This window comes from Barbus barbus (assembly GCF_936440315.1).
Source record: "Barbus barbus genome assembly, chromosome: 6".
NCBI classification, from domain to species: Eukaryota; Metazoa; Chordata; class Actinopteri; order Cypriniformes; family Cyprinidae; genus Barbus; species Barbus barbus.
The window spans coordinates 4693634-4720481 of NC_136734.1; the positions used below are offsets into that span (position 1 = coordinate 4693634).

Consider the following 26848-nt stretch of genomic DNA (forward strand, 5'->3'; position numbering starts at 1 on the left):
AAGGCTGAGATTCTCTTCGTGATACCTAAACCTATTATCTCAGCATCTCTGCTGTGACAAATTGGTTCTGCTGAAAAAGGAAGGGAAAATATTCCAGAACGACTAAAGTGTAGGAATTAGCATAAAATAAAGCGCATCTGGTCAACAAGGCTTTAGCAAACTTTGGTTTACAAAAAAATTGTTTAATTCAAAGGTTCTTAAATTCGGCGAGATCATGCAAATTGCCATCAATCCCATTTGATGAACTTGAATTGCAAAATCATAGACTATTGAAAGTCTCACAATAGTCTTTTTCTTTTCTTTGATGCTAAATGAATTCCGTGCTACTACGGAACACTGCCATTGATCTGAAAAAGCCTGAACAGAGTCCATCCTGAAAGAAGCTCTTTAATTAATCTCACACATGAAGGCTCAAGCTGCTTTCACACTAGACTTGCCGGCTGTTTGTACGGGAACTAAATCCAGTTCACAGAATTAACGTGATTACCTGCTCTTTCACAGATTTCAGAAGGCCATTTAGGCTATTAGGTCAAGTTACGATTGACGTCTGAGCGCAACTAATCTGCCACAGCGCACATCGGAAACGAGAGGAGCCAGCCTGATAATCCACAAAACAATTGCATGATTTGTGAAAGTGCAGCCAGGAGATAAACAGACCTATTTGTTTGCTCTGCTGCAGGTGCATGTGTGTGTACGACAAGGGATTTGCATCATTCTGGTAGATGCTGCTTGCAAAGTCACCAGGTGGACCAGAGATAGATGGAAAATACAGAGAGTGATGCTTAGGCATTACCTTTACATCACATCACAATTACCTTTCATTTTTAGTTTTAGTTTTAGTTTTATCCCATGGTAGAAACGGGCTTCCTTACATATCTACTTGTCAATAATGGTTAGAATAGTAAATCCTCCAATTGTGCATTTAAATATTAAGCTATAAGCTATTTATTTTTATTTCCCAGCCCTACTTACACTCTTAGTTTCTTCTCTTATCTTCTGCCCATTTCTGTATTGAAAAAAAGTTGAGACCCTGTTTCTGTGAGGTTTTTAGCTGTCTGTTGGGTAACATCAGTGCTTTGGGCCAGAACAAGCCCTCTTTAAATGGCTGAGATGCTATCAGAATCTAAACCCCTTATCGTCGCCACCTTAAGTGTACAAATCAGCCTCTGAAGATCACAGGGAAGGAGGTGATTGTCCAGCCCCGTTCTTTGCATACCTGCCAGAAAAAACAAGGTAATAGCGAGTTCACACTGACAATGACTTGCAGCAACAAAGCAACTGGCTGCCAATCATTTGCAATGAGTGTTGAAGGAGATTCAAGGTGACATGAGCAACAATAACTGCTGGAGATGTGACAAAGACGGGCTGAATTTAACTTTATGCAAATGAGCTCAACCAATCCACTACCAGTCATCTAGCCATATATTAAAGTAGGAATACTTGCTACTTGGAGTGTGGTAAATGGTAACTGAATCACTGTGCAGCGCTCTCTCCACTCTCAATACCACGACTGAGGTGCCCTTGAGCAAGGCACCGAACCCCCAACTGCCCCCCGGGCGCTGCAGCATAAATGGCTGCCCACTGCTCCAGATGTGTGTTCACGGTGTGTGTGTGTGTTCACTGCTGTGTGTGTGCACGTTGGATGGGTTAAATGCAGAGCACGAATTCCGAGTATGGGTCACCATACTTGGCAGTATGTCACTTCACCTTTCACTTTAACTATTAATAAGCAGCAAATTAGGAGTTTGTTGAGACAAAAGCAGCAGTAAATGGTGTGTTAATAGCAAGAATTGAACCTTAAAATAAAGTGTGACCAACATTTTTGTTTCATTTTATACAATAAATATTTGTGCTACTATCTTGAAGCAAAATCATCTGAGACAAAATCATCTCTGCTTCTTAAAAGCAATGAAATACCCACTCGGCTTGCTGTTGTTTAGTCGTCTATAGAGGAAACAGCAGAATAGACTCTACTTCCCGGGAAGACTCGGGTCATTTAATGTGTGCAGCCACCTGTTAGAGATGTTATATTGGTTTGCAATAGCCAGCGTACTTTACTCTTGTATAGTGCAGAGGGAGCAACATTAGTTCAGTCGATTCCGAGAATCCAAACAAAGTGATAAAGGAGCTTGGTTGTGTTATCAGACGTCACCTGGGCTCTCCTGAAGCCGTGGCACAGAAGATGATCCTGGTGAAATCCGAGTCCATCCTGAAAATACTCTCCCCGTCCAACCCACAGCGCTCGTCCTGGAGGACCTTTAGCCACTGGCTTGTTCGACAACAGTGTTATAGAAAAGCACTACTGGGGAAGTTTTCTCCCGGTTGCCATCAGACGATACAGCACTTACTTATCTCCCAGTTGTGCCCGCCCTCACGTTACTTTGAGCTGTCAACCAGGCCTGGAGTAACACTGCACGAGTCTCTTTTATCTCGCTCTATGATGTCTTGTGCAAGAAGGAAGACTGAGCTGTGTGTTTTGCATTTGATGTTTCCGCTATTTTGCTCTGAATTTCCCATCAGGGATCAATAATGCACATCCATTTCTTGCAAACTTTTCACACTTTCACAGAAAAAGAAGACCATTTGGCAAGGGAGGGTGCAGGGAGGCGAGATAAGACCATCCTAAGACACGGCAAAGTCAGGGTGAGTGCAGTACGTGCCCGGAAGCTTTGATAGCGACGGATAGAGAGCAGCACAGGGAAAGTCAGTTTGCAATTAAGGGTCTCTAATTGAAGAATAGTAGAAACCGCAGAGCAGCGGTTCTCCATAGGCACTCTGCCACATTGATCTGGGCCAAATTAAGATTTTTTTTTTTTCCTAAAGGGAATTAATTCTGGTACTAGAGGGATAGTTTAAATACATTTCATATGTTAAAGTGGTCTGTAATACTTTACAGCTTCTCATTAGAGATCAGCTCGACTGATAAAGCATGATGTTAGAATCACTAAAGCCGTGGGTTTGATTCCCAAGGAACATAGGAAATGATGAAATGGCTCAATTCGGAGCCTTTGACATGTGCAAAAACATTTATTATGGCCATGAATCAAGATCTTGCTCCCATGCCATGTTTATTTGTGGCCATGAATTACTAATTTGTTCCCTTGTTGCAGTAAATGGTGGCCATGATTTAAATATAATGAGGGAATAAATTTGTGACAACAAATAAGCCAGTCATGCATTTTTTTTTTTTTAAATGGGTCATCGGATCATTTCAAGTTGATATGATTCTTTAGGGTCTTAATGAAAAGTCTATAACATACTTTGGTTAAAATTTCTCAATGGTAGTGTAAAACAACACCCTTTTTACCATGTCAAAATCAGCTCTGTTTTCAGCAAGCCATTTTAGTCCATGTTCCTTTAAATGCTAATGAGCTCTGCTGACCCCGCCCCTCTCTTCCGTGGGGTGACGAGCCGTTCTCACGATACGGTTTACTTCAGCCGCAAAACTTGCCCATTATTAGGAAAGGCGACTTGCAAAGATTCATAAAACAACCTTATACTCACCTCTTCTGTAGGTGAGGCTGGATCACGAATGATTCGCGTGAACATAGACGCATTTAGGCAGATCGGAGGATGTATTCCCTTCAAAAACGAAGGTAATCCACTGCGTCTCAGATGTTCGGAAGTAAATGACGACTGCTATGTTCATTATTACATCCGACAACAGAATACCTCTTGTCTACTCCTGCTCCGGCATTGAAACAATGGCGCACTGATGACAGCTCACTCAGGGCGGGTCTAAGGTAAAATGATAGTGTCAATCAATAATCGTGGGAGGGGCCTGCGTCTGTGTGACGTCACACAGACAGCCATCAGAGAATTGCTTGATATGAGAAAGGGGAAATGATTTCACTTTTTTTCCCCGAAAACCAACATGTAATGTATTTAAACAGGACATTTTAACAGTATGTGTGTTCTTTTGGAATCAAAACCAAAACTTTGGCATTGCTAGCATCGTTACTGAGCTACTTCACATCTACCATGAAATACACAATACTGAAACACTGTGATCCCAGGCCAGGCAATCTGTTCCTAATCATCAAGCTCCATTCACCACCAGATCATTACCCTCACATTAAACCAGTACACCGAAGAAAGACCTGTCCACAACATCAAGTCCTCACAACTCAATTAAAAACACTCAGAATTCAATCCGGTGAATTTTATGTTACAGCGGAACCCATTATGACGGCGTCAGTGAAGTGCATCAGCCCAAACAATGAGGAGATGCATAGTCTCGGCTAATGGTGAATATCCTGAACCTTCCAGCATCTCTGACTCCTGACGTTTATGTAATGTTTAGTGTACTGAAGTGTAGTAAGCTAAAACTTCAACTCTCCACTCTTTAGTAACCGAAACTGCTGCCTCTGAATTCTTTCGCCTTCTACAAGGATGTTTTCCCCCTTTCATAATTATGCTGCTTGATGGATAAACAATGGGTTCTGTACTCATGCATTCACAACATTCATTATGCAAGGACACTCTCAAGGAATTCCGAATTAATCCGGAGCTGATTACAGTTTTAACTGGGATTGTTGCATCGAGGAACAACAAATAAACTCTTCGAGCCCTGATAAAAGACTTGACTACGTGTGAATGTGTGTATGCCTCTGATAAATTAATGCTATGTTCTCAGTTGCACTTTCTGTGCATTAATGGTCCCCTTTTGTGTTACAGGCTAAATAGATCAGTAATTAGCTGGAGAACGGCTTTCTCTATATGTTTGCCGCAGTGGTGCATGGTGAATGTAAGCTGTAATGGTGGTTTAGACTGCATGGTATCAATAGATGGATATAAGACTTTTAAAGGTGCTGTACAGATAGAGAGGGAGAGATAAAAGCCGAGTGTTGCATGAAGGAGTGGAACATCAATATTCAATGGACTCTGGAGAATCCTCTTTTGAGAGTTTTTCCTCTGGACCTGAGCACACACATGTAACACAAACACACACACACACACACACACACACACACCTGCTTGTCCTCTCTCTTTCTCTGTTCAGGTCTCTCTCCCATTTCAGTGTTCCTCATACAATCTTTTACAAACAGTATATCTAATGTTTTCTGTGCATTTACCAGGATAATACCATGATTTTCTTTGAATTATTTTGAAATAACAAAGCTATTTTGTCAGCTACCATGGTAAAATCACTATACTAAATGGAAAAAAAAAACTTTTTTTTTTCTGAATCATTTACTATAGTATTATTTGTAGTACCTTGAAGAACCATGTTTTTGTACATTTACCACAGTAATATGATGGTATTATCTGAAGTATCTTGGAACAAGAAGGGTAGGTTATCTTGATAAAATCGAGATATTATTTTTAAAAAATCTACAAACAAGGTTATTTTGAACATTTACTAGCAACACCATTATTTGAAGGGCCTTGAAGAACCATGTTTTTTGGACATCTACCATGGAAACTATATGGCCATATTTGAAGTATCTTAGAATAAGAAAGCTAGTTTGATAGTTACCATGGTAAAATCATGATATTATTTAAAGTACCTTAAAAAAACTGTTATTTTGAACATATACTATAGTAATACCACAGCATAATTTGAAATACTTTGAAAAAACTAATTTTTGGGGACATTTACCACAGTAAGACTATTTAAAGTACCTTGCACTAAAACATCTAGTTTGACAGTTACCATGGTAAAATCATGATATTATTTAGAGTATTATTTAAAAAAAAAAAGAAAAAAAAAGTTATATATTAGATATAGTATGTGGTATTACATATAGTAATACCACATTATTTTTAAGTATTTTGAGGAAGCATGTTTGTGGACATTTACCACAGTAATACTATGTTATTACTTGAAACAACTTGGAATAAAAATGCCATTGTAAAAATATGATATTATTTGAAAAGCCTGAAAATGGTCACATTTTGAACATTTACTATAGTAATAGCACAGTATTATTTGAAGTACCTTTAAGAACTATGTTTTTTTTTACATTTACCACAGTAATAGTATGATATCATTTGAAGTACCTTGGCGAACCATGTTTTTTGGGCATTTACTATATCATGGTCTTCAAATATACTTCAAATAATACAACACTTTATAACATTTACCATGATAATACTATGGTGTTTCCAGGCTTCTACATCCTGGTTGTCAATATGAACCCTACTATATCTCAAATTTGAAGCATCCCTTTACGATGGTACCACCACTGTATTTTTGTAAGGTGTTTTGGATGATAATTAGTTGTGTTTTTTGTGTTATTGCTCTATTATTTGTTTAATGATTTAATTATCATAATTTACACAATTGCAATTTCTAAGATTTGGAATGGTCTTTTATATAGAAATAAATAGCCCAATATCTCCATTAAAATCCAAAAGCCACAAGATGTAGTATGCAGGGCCAAAGCTCTACACTAGAAGTGTACTACAAGTGTACCAGACTGAGGAACAGAGAACACATGTACATGCACGCAAAGCCAAAGAAAGAACGAGTCAAAGGTCAAAAATAGTCTACCACAACAGCCTAACTAAAAGAAAAGCTGTTATAAAATATGAATGCGTGTTTGAAAATGCAGGCTGTCTCTGAGTGCAGCTGGTATTTGGGTTATGTTGTGGCTGTTACACAACCGTGTGCGGCATACACAGACTTCACTAAAATAGAATATTACTTTTCTCTAAAACACTACACTGAAAAGTGAGCAACGTGACGTTATAACCAATAAAGTTGTCTACATGTTATCTCTTAGTTTCAAGAGGATATTCAGTAGTACAACGATATATGCTGCATACATATGCAAAATAACCACACTAAGACATTCTGATCAAACACACTTTCTACAAACAGTTCTGCATCTATTTAATGAGATCCGTCTACTACAAACAAACCTCTTTTTAAAAGTGTCTTTGAAAAGATTTGACATCACAGACTGCGCCGAATCCAGTAACTAAGCAGGTCTCTCATATGCTCAAAAGCTTGAGTGATGCTGGCAATTTTAGCTTGTGCTTGCCAGTTTTTGGCTAATAGAGCGCGGCAGTGATGGCCCACTTTAGTAGCAGTCTTTTTTTTTATACATAAATAAGAAGAATAAATGAATTCTAAGTCATGGTCATGAGCCAAATCAAACACTTCTGAGATGAACCACAACAGTTATAACCTCTTATTTGAAGTAAAAAATAAATAAATAAATAAAAAATATAAAGGTTTATAAAAGTATACAATGTTTCATGAAAAGCTAATGAAGCATTTTAAAATATTTAAAAATAGCAATGCAATACAAATCTGTCAGTTTAGAGTCATTCCATATCTTGCAAGTTAAAAAAGATAAAGTACTAAAGTGTGTGTGTGTGTGTGTGTGTGTGTGTGTGTGTGAATGTTTTAATCAAATGTAAATTCATGTCCTAGTCACATAAAAATACTTACACCATTGGAAAAAGTAAAAAAAAAAAAACAACAGCAAAAAAACAACGTGCACAAACACATGAGGTGGGACTTATCGCACAAATGAATCACTCCAAACATAACCAATCATATTCAATCATATTGCGATGGACGCATTGCCTCCTCTTACGTGACTTTTCCCCATTCATTCTATATTACCCCCAGAAAACTCACTGCACGCTTTAGGGGGTCTGTTAAAACTCAATGGGCTCAGGGGAGGAGAGACAGACTGTAACTTTAACTGCTGGTGTCACTGTTGGAAAATGTTTCCTTAGAAATACTAGTTATTTATACACTTTTAATGTTATATTGTGTAATATTGGTATTGTTTTATTTTTGTACTATGAATGTTTTTCTCATCCAATATTTTGCCTCCTCGGAGGAAATGCCCCTGATATATGTGTGACCCTGGACAACAAAACCAGTCAATTTTTCATACATATGAAAGCTGAATAAATATGCTTTCCATTGATGTGTGGTTTGTTAGGATCGGACAATATTTGGCCGAGATATAACTACTGTATTTGAAAATCTTGAATCTGAGGGTGCAAAAAAAAATCTAAATATTGAGAAAATCGCCTTTAAAGTTGTCCAAATGAAGTTCTTAGCAATGCATATTACTAATAAAAAATTAAGTTTTGATATATTTGCAGTAGAAAATTTACAAAATATCTTCATGGAACATGATTTTTACTTAATATCCTAATGATTTTTTGGCATAAAAGGAATATCAATAATTTTGACCCATACAATGTATTGTTGGCTATTGCTACAAATATATTTGTGCTACTTATGACCAGTGTTGGGAGTAAAGCGTGTTATCATGTCTGTGAGGCATGTATTCTCTGACTTTAGGTTCATTTTTGTGAAGCGCTCCTGTTGAAGATAAAAGCACAATGTTTTGTTGATATTGTGAGTGCACACAAATAAAAGTAGACCCTTTACAGTTACGAATTATGTATTACTCTTACCTTTATGAGCAAAAATTATGGCGTAAGTTGTTTCCATTGAAAAAAAAAATTTATTGATTGCGCTGGTGCCTCCATGTCCTGCGCTTTAGCTTCCACTCTCCGCATGCAGCGCACATTTATCTAGGTTTAACGTTTAAACATTGTTATATGCTTGAACTGTTTTAGTATATCTATAGATTTTATTTTAGGCAAGTCATGATGATTTGAGAAGGCTAAATTGATCAAACATAAGCTATGATCAGCCTGCCGGTCTGCCGCTGGCCGCTACTTTAAGAAAGAAAAAACGTATTTAATGAACAAAACATGCTCCAAACGTTTTTTCTAAATTAACTTAACATTCTAAAATAACAAAATGTACTAGAGCCCTGCCCTAATGGCAAAGTGTTTATATTTCGTTCCGGCTTTTTATTAAGTTCTACTTCTGTAGATATTTTGGTGAAAGTAACTCAAAAGTAATACAGGAGTCATGTAACGCATTACAATTCTGAGACAGTAATATTGTAAGGTAAGGAATTACTTTTAAATAACTAACAAGTAATCTGTAATGTATTACAGTTTGGAAGTAACTTGCACAACACTGCTTATGACTGGTGTTGCGGTCCAGGGTCACATATATACTCTTGAGCTGTTTCGTCTGTTGGCCACTATTTTCTGGTTTGCGATCTTTCTCTTCAGGAATCATGGGTAGTATAATTCATCACCTGAAATTTGGCTATTTTTAACAAATGAAGTTGAACTTACACTGACTTGTTTTTTTGTTTGTTTTTTTAACAGAAGCATATACCATCAACTAACACGAGTGCTCATTAAACAGAATTGCTAGTGGTTTCTACAGAATTGTTTAACATCAATGTCTCATTGGAGAAAATGAATAGGGATTTTTACTTCCCAAACTTGACTGTTGCACTCTATATACATGACATGGACTGTGGCTCCTATCCGAGGCTGAGACTACACTGACTGCTGTTATGTCACATCATTTCTTCTCTCTGGTGTACTTTAGCACTGAGTAACTCCTGCGCTCTGAGCTCTTAATGAACATAATCCACCCCGATCTCCATCCGGCGCGGACCGCGATCCCGCTAATGTTGAATCCCACCTGCCGTTTCCATTCTGACTGTGGCGGTGTTGTAATAAAGCAGACCTCATTAAAAGCATGTTTGCTTCCTGTGCACCATGGGCTGCCTGCCCTAAACCTGTTTTCCTACTTTCTCTCTCTCTCTCTCTCTCTCTCTCTCTCTCTTTCCATATATTTTTAGTCTTGTTTCACTCTCGCTGTGTTTTAATTTCAGCTGGCATCCTTGAAATTAGAGGAGAGATAAAAGGGATCCAGCGCTATGTTAATATCTCTTTGAAGATGAGTCGAGTTGGCCGTAGAATCCCTGGCTTTTCTTTTCCTGAGCGGAATACCGAATGAGGCGATCCTGCCTTGTCAGCTCCGTCAAGACGCGAACATGAAACCAGTCACTCTCTCGCTCCATCCATCATGTGGGTATTCTCCTCCTTTATTTATTTACCCTTGCGCTAGACTTTTTCAACAGAGGCGCCTCTCTTTCTGCCTGCCTGCTTCGATTTGTCCATCTTCCCTGTCCTTGTGTGTCACTCGGGTTGGTGTGCGACGTGATGGTTTACCGTCTTAAGCCCCATTACTTCTTAATGGCCATGAGATATCTGAAAATAAACCCCAGAGCCAGATCTCTGCACTTCCCTGGCAAATAGACCAACACGTACTGGACTTTAACAAGACATGCATGAATATTCACACTGCTATGGTCTTTGATCAGCTTCCTGACGTCCCGTTCTCCTCCACCCTTTCTTTCTACCCGTTTCGTTTCAAACACACAATCGCTCATTTCTTCTCTATCTCTCTTTCTGACACTCTTGATCTATTCCAAAATTTGTGAGTTGCTTCGCTGTCTGCATCCTAACTGAAAAGAAACCTCATAAGCGAGTGATTTGGATCGCTCTAGGCAGAGAATCAACACGCCGCATATATACTCCTCACGCAATGCCCACAAGAGACTCCACTCACATTTGATTTCAATAGAGTTTGACGTTGGCATGCTACTAAACTACCAGTGCAATTGTCTACTAAGCATAATATTGTAAAATTTTGATTTGAAATATAATGGTTTAGATTTCTCTCACCTAAGGGCTAAGGGCACTGTATATTTTTATATATATTTAAGAATATTTATTAACCTAAATTTATTTAATTTATTTATGTATTCATTTATTTATTTAAATATTAAATGTATTGTTTTTGTTTAATTATTTTACTTATAATTATTAATTTTTTTTAATATATATATTTAAAATTTAGATTTTTTATCATTTAATTAATTATGAGCTTTGGTAATACTTTAGTATAGGGAACAATTCTCACTATTAACTAGTTGCTTATTACATACATACACTTAATAACTACCTTACTAACTATTAATAAACAGCAAATTAGGAGAATACAAAGGCATAAGCCATAGTTAACAGTTAGTTAATAGTGATCATTTGCCCCTAAACTAAAGTGTGACCTTAGCTTTTTATGAACTTGCAAACACCAGTTCAAGAAACCCTGTTCTGCATTAAGTATACATGAGCCGATACCTTAGAATTTGTTGTGCACCAATTATAATTTCACAATGTGATTTCAATTACAAACAGGATACAGAACTGAGATTGCAATGCAATAAGATGAATTTGCAAGGAAGACACTGAGATTTACCAAGTTTGTAAAGAAAGATTTTTGAACTTACACCTATATAAATGTTATTTAGTTTGTATTTGATAACTTTTGTGGACCACGGAGAAAGAACACAAAATTTCCCTAAACGCATTACCTGTGTCAAATTCCTTTACATTGCAATTCATCTATACTGTATGTCTTTGCAATTCAATTCAAATGCATACTTAGTAAGTCAACATTAGCCAATTCTTCAATTCTGAATTTTGCATGAACCCGGAATCTACCATTTGGAACAGTCTTCATGTCAGCAACATGCCTAAAAATGCTGTCTAGATAAGCAGACAAGTGCTTGGAAAAGCGCTTCTGTGTGCATTTACTAATCCTGTCTCATCAGATCCACTTGTTTATCACTGTGCCTCTGTATTGCTCCCTCCTGATGAACAGTTTGACACGAAGAGATCAGCGTGTGTCAAGAAACCCCAGAAGAAAACCTCAACGTGTAGGGGCACAGCATCACAACATTTAACACGACAAAAGCATGTGCGGCATGAATATCTGACAGTCTATTTCTAAGACATGAGATGAATCCAGCACTCCCTGGAGTTCACACATGTAATTTGAGAGCAGGTTAAAATGACCATGCCATAAAATGTCTCTGTAATATCAAGGAAAACTGAAGAAAGTCTCACTTGAGAGGTCAAGATTGGATCATGCACCCTATATGCCCGAATACACACGAAACACAAACCCAATACTCCACCAGCATGCATGTTGGCATCAACACAAACACACACACACACACACACACACGCTCTCCGCCGGTTTCCTCTGAAGCACACTAGGCTGAGGGTGTAATCGCCAGTTAATTACTCTGCTCTTGACCTGTGAGCGAAATGAGTCGCTTTGGTGCTGCTATCTGTAGAAAATGCATCAGTTCAAGCTTTCTCTAATTGCTTTAATTAGTCATGAAGGAAGGCCTGATCTGCTGCTAATTGATAAAGATTTAAATAGAACAGCAAATGGCTGGATAGGAATGAGATTTCCTGACAAATTTGATGAAAATGGCAAATTACTTTGAAATCCAAGTATTGTTTATCATCCACAACATGTGATTAATCTTCAATCCATCCATCCATCACAATGTTTTTGTTATACAATGCTTGAGAAAATGGTCACCATAAAGAAAAAAAGGTACTATTGATTTGTTTTTTACACACCTCATATGAGGATGAACAGCCAGAAAAATAAACTGCAGAGAACAGAGGGAGCCTGGAAAAAAGGAAATGTGTGATGACTAAGAACATCTGAGCTTCACAGTCGTAGGTGTTCTTGTTTGCATATACAATATCTCTCACCTCATTTTCTCTCCCTTTTTCTCTGTAGAAAGGTCTCCAGGGAGAGGGAGGTGTATGTGTGTGTGTGTGTGTGTGTGGGTGAGTGCGGGTGTACGTTCACCTGTTTAAGGTGACCAGGTGTTCACGGCCTCATGTGTCTGTGGCCCTCAGTCTTTTAAAAACACAGTGGGATGCGGCCCTGCTGAGCTGCATCAAGCTGTTTAAACCTTGCCAAAAACACAAACCTGTCAAATAAACATCGCACTGCTATTATTAAATATTAACTTTTATTGGCAGAACCCATTTAGACAATGCTTATGAGTAAACAATTGAAAGACATTATTAAGACGTCTCATCTGTATCTTGCTTGTTTTATCCAACAAAAATATGTAACTTCTAATTGTTTCTATGTTATATATATTGCTGTTTGCTAGTGTTTATGTAATGCTAATCAATTAATCTTAAATTGCTCTGGGTTAATATAGATAACTAAAACCATAAACCATAAATCATTATTTGTAATAGAATAAACATGAAAAAATGAATAATGAATAAAAATATTATATTTCTGCTATTTGCTAAGGCAACATTTCTCATTTCATTTGGTTTAAATTGTATTAAAACAACTAATTTAAAACTATATACATATTTAAATAAAAACTATTAAAAATTACAAAACACAACAAAATTACTGAAAATGTACAATTAATGTGAAATAAAATCTCATTATATTAAAAAATTATATAATAGCATATAAATGACATTGAAATAAGACTGCTTACAGCAAGAAACAACATTTTCAAACATGGGGGGAAAAAAGTAAAAAAACAAAAACAAAATGTGCAATATAATGATTGGGGAATGGGATTAGAAAGGGGGTATTTATGCATAAAAAAAAATAATAATATTACCGAGTTATTAAAATGTCATGGGTAAAGCCATCCAAGATGCAGTCAAGACACACAGCAATCTGGCTAATGTGACCAAGTCTAAATGAAATATGCCAATCTAATCAGATAGAAATGTGATTGATCAAGATGCATGAAATGACTAAAGCTCAGAAGTGACTAAAATATCTTTCCTCATCACCACAGTTCAAAAGCAAATGCTCTAGACCACTTATAATGTACTGCACATTCATTAAACATTCACGGAAATCTGGGATATAAAGTTGGGATATTTATGATAAAGATTTAGACTTGCAAAATGTAGCAGGTATTGCAGCTGGTACAACAATACAACGATTGATTCATCTTCCTCTGGAAGGTGGCACTTTATCTGTTGGCCCAGGCTGAAATTGTTAAATAATAATAGCTGCCTGAGAAATGATGCTGCTATTTAAAAAATAAATAAATATATAAAATCCATCCACAAAGCTGTTTAGACGTGACGAGAATTAAATGAATTCCTTGTAGAATAATTCTACTTTGAATAACAATGGCAGATTGTTCACACGCGGAAAATGTGGTGTTGGCAGTGGACATGTCTCTGGTTCTCTATTGTTGATTATTGAAATAATTCTGTTTCCTTGAGACCTGAGCAGACAATTAAACAGAAAATGAAACGACGGCGGCGTACCCTTGCTTTTGTACATTTAGTACATTTAGAAGAACGGATGACCTTCAAGCTCAAAAACACACACTGAATAAATAAACAAGCACATTGTAAAGCTCAAATCATTGGACCAACTTCTTTTTGTGATGTGTGGAAAAACAATGTAATTTACTGTTGGAAAATCCATAATACTGTACCAAGTTTTCAGAGACATATCCTGTCCAGCCGCCACCTCTCGCCTGCCCTCGTGAGACGTGAGCGATTGGAGAAAACATTATCATAGACATTCCACCTCACATTTCATTTGTCATGTTCAGGAATATATACAACAATAATCTGCACCTACCACACCCAAACCTGCCAATTACTGTCTTGGAAATGGACACACAAACAAACACCTGAGACCTTCAAGAAACATTTGCAACCCATACTTCTATAATGTGATGAGTGAAACAGGATATTCAATAAAATATGCATGGAAGGAATTGATATTTTATTTTTTATTTTTTAAAGAATGGCACACAGCAGAATATTTAATATGCAAATTATTATTTTTAACATGCTAATAAATAAAGGAAATTATTTGTATTATTATTAAATATATACATTATAAAATAGCAATATGCAATAATAATATACATTATATACTAAAATATAAAAATTTACTAATACTAACATATATGTAATATGTACATATGTAATACTAATATTATATATATATATATATATATATATACACATACATATTTCTTATTTTTTGATTATAAATCTTTCATTCATTCATTCATTCATCAAATATAAATAATCTAATATGTTATATGTTTTAAATATATTTTATATATGTATGTATATATATATAATACTTATGAGAATTCTAATATATACTAATATTAATAAAAACAATATTGACAGACAGACAGACAGACAGATAGATAGATAGATAGATAGATAGATAGATAGATAGATAGATAGATAGATAGATAGATAGATAGATAGATAGATAGATAGATAGATAGATAGATAGATAGATGATCACACACACACATTTAACTGTTTTTGCAGTGTGCCACTTTTTCTTTCATCATTAATCATGCCTCATTTTTTCGGCACACATTCATTGAAAAAGCATGCCCTGATCAAACATTCAAAATACCATCAGGAACATGTAATAAGAAAGTCAATGTGGTCAATTCTGATTTCATGTTGACTTTAACATCCGAACCCTTATCGAGCACCTCACCTGCCCCTACATCTCCCACTTTCACCCCGCTCGCAGTGGATTTGAAAGCCAAGCGCTGGATTTATCGAGCTGTTTTTGACCCCATTAGAGGTCTGAGAAGGGCCAAGCGATTTTACCTCCCCTCGCTGGCTATGTGGATATAATCTCCTAATTACTGGAAGTCTACGTGATGTTTTTCAACACAGCAATTATCTGGCTTTTTTAGTGAGTCCGTGCGTATGTATGTGCATGTGTTCCTTTCATTAAAAAGGATTTATGAAGTCGCATCTGATGGTGTGTTTTGAGACTTCGTTAATGGAATAAAACATGCCAGTGCTTCATTTATCAGATGTTTGTCATGTTTATCTTTGGCTTAATGGTACTTTTGTAAATGAGCTGTGTTCGGTCTCTTCGCTCAAACGTGTCTGTCTTGCCCATTTTCTGTTTCACTCCCTTAAGATTTGACTGTGTTTCTTTGGAATAACAAAACAAGGACTTATACTGTAATAATAAACTGCTTTAGTCTGCAATCAAAGCCTGACATCTCAGTATGAACTCAAATGATTCTCATTCAATACTTTAAAGGCCAAAGTTTCTGAGCTATACACCGTCCAAATATGTTTTATAGCTCCACACTCTTACGGTATGCAAATTGACTCATTTGCATTTATTTTAAGGGATTTTAGGAGACAAAGTTGATACTTGAACTCCATTAAGTCTTACAAATGAAAGAGCAACTTCATGTCCATAAAGTACAGTGAGTCTATTAGTTTATTTTGCAAACCAGGTCAGAACTATAAATCAAATTGTATTTTATCTAATATGCAGGTCACTTTTAGCATGACATTTGTGTCCCGCAGGTTGCCCTTTTCTCTGTAAACCAGATTTCAAATTCAAATCTCACAGACATATTTTTCATTCTTTACAAACCAGGAAACATTGTGTCTTTAATTTGTGTGTGGTTAGGGCATAAGGTCAGGGAGTCTAGCTCTGTTTCTGCCTCATTTTGTGTGCAGTAAAGAGCACAGGCTGTCCGGCTCTGTCTGTATCTGAGTCTGTACGCTGTCAAGACTTCTCTCGATCCAAGGCTGGTAATAGTACCGGCAGCTTCTCCACTGCACATTCTCTGTTTAGTCAAAGACAGCTTTCTAGATGACTATTCTGTGCTGAATAGTCATCTGGTGAGCTGGTTTTATTGGATCTAGAAAGCAACCGCTCAAAACATCCCAGCAACAGCGTAGCAGCACTAACAGCCACTCAGAATTGCCTAACCACTACCTAGCAACCACCAACAACACCCTAGCAACAGGATACCAACATAACATCTCCATCAACCTCCCAAAACACCCTAACAATCATTTAGTAACCACCAACAACACCCTAGCAACAACATACCAACATTAACAACCACACAGAATATAGCAACATCTACCTAGGGACCACCCAGAGCACCTTAGCAATAGCATACCAACACTAAAAATCACCCAGAATACCCTTACTACCACAAAACCCTAGCAACAACACAACATCTCTATCATCTACACTTAACTCCATAACAATCCCTTAGCAACCACCCAGAACTCCCTAACAATCAATTAGCAACCGCAAACAACACCCTAGCAACAGCATAGCAAAACTAACAACCACCCTGAATATAGCAACATATACATAGAATCCTAGCAACAGCATAGCAGCTCAACCACCCAAACAACACTAATAATAACCTAGAATACCCTTACAACCACTTAGCAACCACCCAAAAAACCATAGCAAACACACAATATATCTACACAACTCCACAACAACCCCTTAGCAACCACCCAAAACATCCTAGCAACAGTATAGCAAGACTAACAACTACCAAGAATGCACTAACAACTACACAGCAACCACACAGAACACCTTAGCAACAGCATAGCAGCACTAACAATCACCTCGTAGTAACCACGCAGAAAACCATAGCAACAACACATCATCTCTGTCATCTACACAAAACACCCTAACAACTGCTTAGCAACCACCCAATACACCCTAACAACTGCTTAGCAACCACCCAGAACACCCTAGCAACTACACAGCAACCATTAAGGACATCCTCGCAAAAACATGTCAGATCTGTTAACCTCACAAAACACAATGACAAGCACTTAGCAACCACCCATAACACCCTAGCAACCATCACAAAGTTGCAAGTACTGTGGTTTTCTTTACAAATTTTAAAACTGTAGTTAAATTTTCTCTCACTGTTTGTTATGACTTTGATTTTTCATTCTGCTTATGTCTAGACTGATAAATCTGGAATGGCCCAGAAAACTCCATTATCACGCATCAGAACATCTCCATTGAGTTCACCTCATTCTCTCCCATAAACACCCGTCACTATGTGCACAGAGTGGGAACAATCACCCATTGCAATAATGTCATTTGTTCTATCAAGGTGGAGATCCCTGTAATCGTGTGTAAGTCATTTGCATGGATGCAGGGATACATCCATGTAGTTTCTCACTAGACATGGCTTTCTCTTCTGGCACACTTCAGTCCTTTCCAACCAAACGAATGAGGGTCTAAATATCTTTTTTTTTCTCCGATGGGTATATCAACCATTCACTTTGTGCCTTTGTTTCTCTGTCTAGCCACCCGTCTGTCTCTCTCTCTGTCGATCTGTCTGATTCTTAGTCATTGATTTTTCTTTTCTCGAAGGCAACAAAATGTCTAAGATGAGCAACGCTTGCACTTCTGAATTTTATTAAGAAGCTGTGTTAAAGGGAATAAGTATTTTGTTGTTTATAAGGCCTGTTTCACCAAAGAAGCTTTTGGAGAATGTTTTGTTCCCCACCTATAGAGATTTACTCATTAAAGCCAGAAAGATAGAAGCAAAAAGACAAACCCAGTTCTTACATGCACCCTTTGTCCACATTTTATTAAATTCTCAGTCTTATTCAATAGCATCAGTTAACGAAGAAACAATCAATATCAGTGTGATATGCTACGGTTTTGTGTGATATCTCAAGTGTGCTTGTTTATCTATAAATCTGAAACATATTCTAGTCTCAGATCCAAACAAGAGTCAGTTATTTAGCAAGGATAGCCTAATGTAAAATGATACTTTGTTTGACGGTGCCTTATCTCCCTCGCACCCTTGAGGTCCAGATTAATTTATCGCATTGAATCTTATAAAAACATGTCCAGGTTGCATTTCATTTTTTGTCATTGTTACTTTTTTTATTATAATTAAGCATGAATAATTACTTTCCCTACAATCTCTGATAATTGTAATACATTCGGATAATAATAGAACAGGGTGATACTTATATAACCCAGACATGTTCTTGTGAGGTTTGTAAAACATATTTAAAATCTACTGGGTTACTTCCCAAGTTTTGTTTTGACCAGAAAAATACAAATGTGCAAACACTGCTTTTCTCTAATTTTATTTGCTTTAACAACAATGCTTAAAACCATAAGAATAAATCTATATCATAAAGACCTTCTGTTAGAGTCTGAATCCAAAGCCTTGTGGCTTTCGTACTCCATTTGTGCAGATTTCTAAAAGAGATGCTAGAAGATTGTCACTAATGGATATGTGGTGTTAAAGGTCTGAAGAATCACGCTTGCCCGAGTGATAACAGAAGCGGAAAAGTGACAGCGAGCAGAGAAAAACAGAATGTAAAGGTGGCTTGAGAGGACCAAACAAAGACACGCGAAGAGAAAAATGGTGAGACGAGCGAGAAAAAGAGGGTCGACACTGACTTATGGTCCAGACAAAGGCTCTAGTCATTCACCTAATTTAAGGTCGTCCTGTGCTCTGTCTAATTAACTATTTACCAGCTCATCCATCACGAGCTCTATTCAGCTACTCACAGAGACCTCTCCTCTCCAGATTAAAGGATAAATGTTTAATTACCATGGGCGTGTTTGGCTAAAAATGGTTGCTAGCTGTAGCATTCATATTCGAGTATTGTAATGAGAAAAAAAGGAAGCTGAATCACCATCAATTAATCTCCGCCTCAGAAAAGATAATGGCTAGCGCGGCTTGAAAGAGGAGTGCGGGCTCACTTGTTAGCTTAAAGCTTTCGTGTTTGCTTTGAAAGGGAGAAAGTGGTGTTTGTCTGGATATAGAGTCAGAGCTAATCCTCAGAGGGACGCTTTACTGCATGTCCACTTCTTGTCAATTACGCTGAAAGTTCCAAGGCACTGTGTTCGCTGCAATTAGCTCCTCCTCCCAGGCACTAAAATACATTTACATATGATCGTTTATGCAGAATTTAATTCAGACAAAGTTTTTGATCAAACGTACCTGCCCAGGAGGAGGGCTAATTAACACAGAAGTTTAACGTTGTGTAGAATCGAGCTGGACAGTATGATGTATACAGTGTGCAACGGAGGAAATATATATATATATATATATATATATATATATATATATATATATATATATATATATATATATATAACAAGAATATATATATATATATATATATATATACACATATATATTAGGGGTGTAATGGTACTTGTCTTTCGGTTCGGTACACATACCGAAGGAATACAGTATCTTTTTTTTTTCCAGGAAATTAAAAACATAAATGGCATTTTGACAGTCTCTGTGTGGCCTGACAGATCGCTGTGTAAACGCTAGTAAACGTTCAGAACTGTGCTGGTATAAACACAACACAAGTATTGACTCGAGCGGCCGCGATCAGCTCCGGTTCCCGTGTCTGAGCCGTGACGCGCCGCAGACTTGTGCAGAGCGGAGCGCGATTGAACGTGATCATTCCTTTCTCTGTACTACTACTTTTAAAGTGAATAAACATGAATGAACATCTCATATGTCATGTAATTGCTCAATCAGTGTTTCAAAGGCAGAAAGACATCAAAAAGACAGTGCGGAAATAAAATGTCAAGTAGCAAAATATTACACCATATACTCATTATATTTTCCTAAACCTGTTAGTAATTTTTGACCTTGGTGCACATAAAAGTCTTCCTTCAAAACATTAAAAAATATATTAAAACATTAATTAAAATGAATGTGTTTTAAACTTGTGCAGCAGCAGTATTTCTTACATGCTCACAGCAGCATGTTGTGGATGTATTGGCAGTAGCAAGTCTCAGTACTTGCTATGCTGCAGCAGCAGCAGCAGCGTAGCAGATCTACTCCGCCAAGACCAAATACATTAGCATCGTCATGTACGTTACCATGCCAATCCCTCCGAGAGTTGTCATGACAGATATATAAATATACATACTTACTATGATTTTTGTCATACCACACTTTCCTAGAGTAGGAAATATAACATTTTTACACAGAATAATAACATTTGGAACTCTGGTATTAAAAATTGCATAATGCATTTACATAAAATGTAGCATAACGGTCCAACACCATCATCCCTGTCCTCAAAGATTTAATTTCTTCCCAATTTCAAATTGAAAGTTGCTCTAGTTTCATTCCATGCTATAGCTCAAAGCATTTTAATAGTCAAAAGCTACCACGAGTGAGAAGTTATAGCAGCCGGTAACACCATTTCATACCTTTAAGCATGACCGCTAAGCTTATTTTGCCAAGAATAACTTCGGATTTAACAATATCTTCATTCTGTCATACACAACACATCCCATGTCGCTGAAAGTTTGCAAAGCATCATTAAACGGCATCTGTAAAGGTCACTCGATTGATGCGGTTTGGTCAATCTGCTGAACACAGAGCTCGTCTGATGCAATAGTATGTGAGATTACCTGAATAAATGAAGCTATTGCAGTGGATTCAGTTCATTTAGTGGGATTTGATGAGTGTCTATTGAGTCTCTCACCACGCCTTTTCACACTATGCACGATGGAATTATTTATTAATTTCTTAGGGCAAAACTGAATGTTGCATAACACAGCATTAGCCACATACAGCTTTGACAGTTTGAAGCCCACAAGATACAGGAAGCTGGTATTTTCAGTATCCTTCTTCATTTTTTTCCAATGTGTTTCCATCATTCTGGAATCCATACAATTATATAATGTGTCAAGGACAAACCCACACAAAAATTGCTTTAGCGTTTCTCTTTCATAGCTCATGAGACTTAAGTTACATATTTAGAAAATGACATTATCAGAAATGTCCCTCTTAAAATCCTCGGTACAAGTACAAGTACAAGTTGAATTCATGTTGAAATCTCATATAAATCGGATCTCATTTTGAGAAACTTGCACATTTGAGATTACTGGGGTCTTTTTCTTAAAAATCTGACAGGAGCAAAAATCATCTTGCTATTTCATCTTACCTATGAAAGACTTGTGAGAGAAGGTATTTTATTTCCTTCTGGAAAGCAAAGTGAAATGTATACATATGGGTTTTATGTTTGTTGATATCAGCGTATTATTATTTCTTCTTATAGCTGTTATTGTTCTTCATGAATGCAAACAATTTATTCTCCATCCTTTAAATCCTCAATGACTCATGCATGCTTCCCATCTATTCAATAAGATGCAGCCTTTTCCGTCTCTCCTCTTGTTGATTGTTGATAATGCAGCCATCTCAACAACTTACTCTGAGCAAAAGTGGTTCATACTTACAGGAGATAATAATTAGACATGATCTCTCTAATAATGGCCTCCTTTATATTGCTGTCAAAAGCCAAGAGGCTGATTTGATTTTGTCTACATACAGCAATCCAAAGTAAACTGAATAACGTCATCGTGAATTATTCTTGACTCTACCTGGATACATCTTGCTTCAGTTGTTTCTACACATTAAATGCAATATTTAGCAGTCAGTTTGAGGTCAGCCGTCACTCAGAATGCTATTTGGCAGAAACATGGAAAGACCACTGACCTTGATAACTTCACTCTCCCAAAATACACAGAAAGAAAATTCAGCTGCTTTCTGTACAAGAACCAATTTGCTGCCTTGCAAACGCTCTTGATAAAAAATGACTTACAAAAAATATATATGTGCAATACTTCATAATACTTAATACATATAACATAAAAATACATATGTAAACCATACACGCACACTGATTTTTGTGTTTATATATACACATTTATTAAGTTATATAATTAAATATAATGTATATTTTCTTTTCATTTTACATGGAGAGAGAACATAAAACAAAATATGTAAACAATAATTAAATATATTTAATACAAATAATATATTAACTGGTTTACATTTTTATACATATAGCAGATAGCAACTTAGTCTTTTCCTATATTTTTTTTTTTTTTCAAATTAAAAAATAACACTTGAAAATCCAGTGCAATATCAAGCAGACTTGATTTGTTGACAATGACGCTCTCGACATTAAACCTCTGAACAAACAGACTGCACACGTCATTGCACACAATTGGAAAAATATCACCAAGTCCTACCATAATCTTTGAAATCCCAGCACTATCCAGAACACAGCTAGTCTGATTCATCCTACGTCAACCCATGCGACTTCATAACAGCTGATACCCTTTTTTCCACACCTGCGAGTACCAGATGAAGCTCTGTATCAGAGAGACCTCTCAGCAGAACGAGCCTCCCTCCAACAAAGCCACTCTGTGAGTCTGCTGCTCTCTGCCATGTATTCTGATCATCCACATCATTTGGTTGATAATAGGAGACTGGAGTGGAAATGGCTTGTTTGCTGTCTGTGTAAATATGGATGGTTCTGAAGAGGGTCTTGTTGAGAGTGACAGTCTGTGGGAAAGTTATAAGACAAAGCTTTATACTAAAACCTAACCACAATGAATTAGCGCTCCGTGTTGGAGAGCTGCAGGCTGGAACATTTTCATCACTTTTAATGCATTTTTCCACTGACTGGAAGGAAATGGAATCTTTACTGCCTTTCTGAAACCTCTTGGAGAAAAAACATCTTCAGACATTGACACAAGACACAAGCAGAACTGCAGACCCAGTAGCTACAAGCTTAAAACACACACATATCTCAATTAACAATGCCTTCTAACTGAAATGCTTCAGAACTCACTTTCTATAGACAACTAAGTTCACCAGCTTTCTGCTTTTGTATTAGGTGTTGATATATATAATCTGCTACTGACAGTGCATGATTACAACAGAATAGATGCACATTCCTCAAACTTGCACCAATAGCATTGGTGATTATGATGTCAAACCTAGTTTGTTACACCTGAAGAAGCCATATTTGATGTGAAAACAAGTGCAAATGAAAAGTGTGAGTTTTAGCAGATGGGAAGCTTTTTAAGTGGATAAATATATCATTCTGTTTATGACTCCAGACTTCTTAATGCATAAGCCAGATGGTTCATGCAGCTTTTGTATTTATTTCAGAGATTGACAACCATGTGACTATCAACTTGCTGTAGCTAATGACTACTTTGATAATTGATTAACTAATTCATATTTCTTTAAAAATCAAGTAAAAAAATCTGTATTGTAATGAAATATAGAATTTCATTTGTACAACAACGTGCAACCCGAAGTCTATAAATAACATTTATAAACAGCAGAACCATTTAAATTAATTTAAATTACTAAATTATAATGAGCTGGAAACCATTAATAAATGCACAAACATTTCTTCTTTTTGTGGAACAATTTTCTCTAGTAGACATTCCTAGTAATTTTCAGAGTTAATTACAAAGAAACAGCAAGTAACACTGAATTAAACTTGAAATTTTGAAGTTTTTACAATATGAGTAAATAGTAATCCCAGGGTTTTTTTCCCATTTAAGCAAGATAGAGGCAATGTAAACTCCATGCTATTGTTCACTCATTCTGAAATGAATCAGATCACTGTATGGTTGACTACTGTTTAAAAGGGGCAAAAGTGAGACAAACAAAGAAAACGAGAGAGGAAAAGCTTTCTGAGTGGGCTGTCTGTCGCCACTCAACACAGTCTTGCTCAAGCTTTAATTACAGGATCCACAGCAAAAACAATATCAGACGTCATTTATCATCCTCATAGCAATACCTCCACACAACACAGTACGGAAATGAAGACGCCTTATTCATTTTCTTCTCCTCCTCTCCTTCCCTCCCCAGCAAATCCATCTGCACGACTAGACTACCCCTCTTTCTCATCCTTAACGCTCTCCGTCTCACTATGATGGAATATTTAATGTGTTTTCAGTTCAATCAGGTTAGCAGAGCGAGGCGGGAGGGGCCACGGATACCCAATGGGTCCAAACAGTGAGAAGGACGAGTCCATCTGGCATCCTAAACAACATCACAACTCCTGTGAGAAAGCACACTGTGAGGATAGGCACAAGATGGTCATGCGTGAAACACTGCATAACCTTTTTTTTTCACTTGAATTCCTGCAATACCTTTTGCATTTTAGCAAAGAAAGCATCTAGAGTGCATTGCGCTTGCTGGATGAGAGTTGTGCAGTGGGCTGCTTCCATCCTTAGAGCTTTACGGATTTAGTCACTGCTGTATAGGGTGGAGCACTGCTGCTTTTCAGCACCTCCCAAAGCTTCTTGTGATCTTGCGATGTGATCTTTAGTTAGAGCTGCTCATGAGCTCACAGGTGCAAGCAAATCAAACATTGTCAATGCTTTGTTAAATCCTAATTAGACCAGGGATAATGCAGTACAAATGTGTTTCAACCATTTTCTACAGTGCCCTAATAAAGCTCTGCTGTCCTCTTTGGGTTGAAAACAGCAAAACAGGAAGCTGAACTCGGCTCTCAGTCTTTGTGTTCTTGATTTCAGAACCATGGACAGCGTCTCTCTCAATTAACCTGATGTAGAATGCTAATCAAATGTGAGACTGAATTCTTATGATAAATTTGAATAAAATAAAGTCTCAAAATGGATTTTTTATTTTACTATTTATTTTTGAGATGACACTATATTTGTATAAGATATTCATATGCATTTCAGATATGAGCTGAACATACTCCTTTTTAGTTACATGTGCTCAATTCTAATGACTAAAGTCATCATATTCATCAACATCGTGTGCATTCTCCTTTACAGGAATGCACACACAAAGGCTATCAATTATTGTTATTTTTTAATATCTTTTTATTTTTTTAAATAAATAAAAATTCTAACTTTTTCATCTTTAATTTATTCCCTTTGTTTTACTATAGGATACAGATGAGGAAAACGCTGTGTATGTAATATTAGCATCCCTTTCTTCAGATACTGGTAATATAAGGCAAAATGTTCAAATATATTTCTCATTTGAACACTGTATAATAAATTAAATCAAACAACAACCGCATAAACAGAACTAAACGCGCAACTATCAATTAACAACAACAACTATTTACAATCCTTATAAGCTCCCATTCATTGTCCAGGCCTGGGTAATTAAATATTCAGGCTTAAAAGCCAATGGCCACTCCCCCGAACACCATATGCGAATAAGTAGACAGGACCGCGGATGATACAACTCAGATTGACTTCAACTGGTCTACTTGACAAAACACATGGGTATATCTGAAACCTCCCTATATTAAGTGTCTAAAATAACACGCATATTTAAAATTGATAAGAAACAATGAAAGTTAAAACCGTTTACTTCCATTTTCTCTCTGTATCAACAACGGGAACAGTCTCGCCTCCGTTAGGAAACTACTAACCCACCTCGACCGTGAGCAAAGTACCCTGCGTAAACCTACTCAAATACTCAAGCTCGCGCAACACCCCTGGAACGAGTTGAGAAACACGTTTAAGCTCGTGCCAAGCCAAAGCAATTGTGATTCTTACTGACTGACTGTTTTCCGCGGGACAGACTGTCTGTTTGCGACGCGTCAAACTAGAACGCGTTTGTCGCGAAGTGTACGGCTGCATGAAATTATGGTTTTTAGGAACAGTTCTGAATATATGACCAAACCGATTGTGTGCGATATGTACCTGGAATCAAGCACATAACACCTTTAACATCCGTGACAGACATTTGGGGATGCGCGTTGCGTATAGATGCGGCAGTTAAACTATGTATAATAAATAAACAACAACGAATTCAACAAATATAACTTTTTAAAATAATTTCCATGACTTACCCTCAGCAATTAAAGTCGTCATGTTTTACGAATAATTCCAGTAAACGAGTAATCCCAGAAAGAGGTCCCCTTTGGTCTGGAGAAGATGGTGTTTTCCTCGCTGTGGTAAATTTTAATAATTTGCGTACCTCACGGAAGATGAACCACCATCATCGCTGCTGTTCAAACTTTACCCGACGGTCGCCTTACAGGCGCGGGACGGAGAGCAGCGTCTCCCGGTGGTTCCTCTCTCAGTCATTTGGGCAGAGGCACAATCACAGTAACATCCAAACTCAAAGATATACTGCTTACTGCCGACTGCTGAGAGCGGGCGAAAGTCTCACTGGAAGGGGGAGAAACTACTGGCGGGATGAATCCAAATCGGCTGTACGCCACATTTCCGGTGAAAGCAGAAGTATTCCAACGATCCGAGTCGGTGTCCGTGCAGCCGCGCGAGAGGAACGGGAAGAGGCTGTGGCGCCGCGCGCGTAAGAGAGAGAGAGTGATGGGTGTGTGGGTGTGGGTGTGTGTGCAGAGAGAGAGAGAGAGAGGGGGGGGGGGGGGGGGGGGGGGGGATTTAGAGATAAATATACGGGTAATTTTTTTTTAACACATCAACACAAATTATGTAAGATTCCAATGACAACAATTACATGGAAAAGTCCCCAATTTGTGTCTTTTTTATTACTTTGCATTAAAATGTCTCAAT

General features: G+C 37.2%; 1 protein-coding gene across 1 annotated transcript in view; it reads right to left on the minus strand.

Annotated features, from left to right (window-relative positions):
- The window catches only part of LOC306870980 (reticulon-4 receptor-like), a 75534-nt gene extending 48905 nt beyond the window's left edge, over nt 1-26629 (minus strand). Inside the window, exon 1 of the mRNA XM_079418616.1 lies at nt 26161-26629. Coding sequence (XP_079274742.1) covers nt 26161-26182 — 22 coding nt within the window. The 5' untranslated portion in view covers nt 26183-26629. The remainder of the gene's footprint in view (nt 1-26160) is intronic.
- Between the last annotated feature and the right edge of the window lie 219 nt (nt 26630-26848).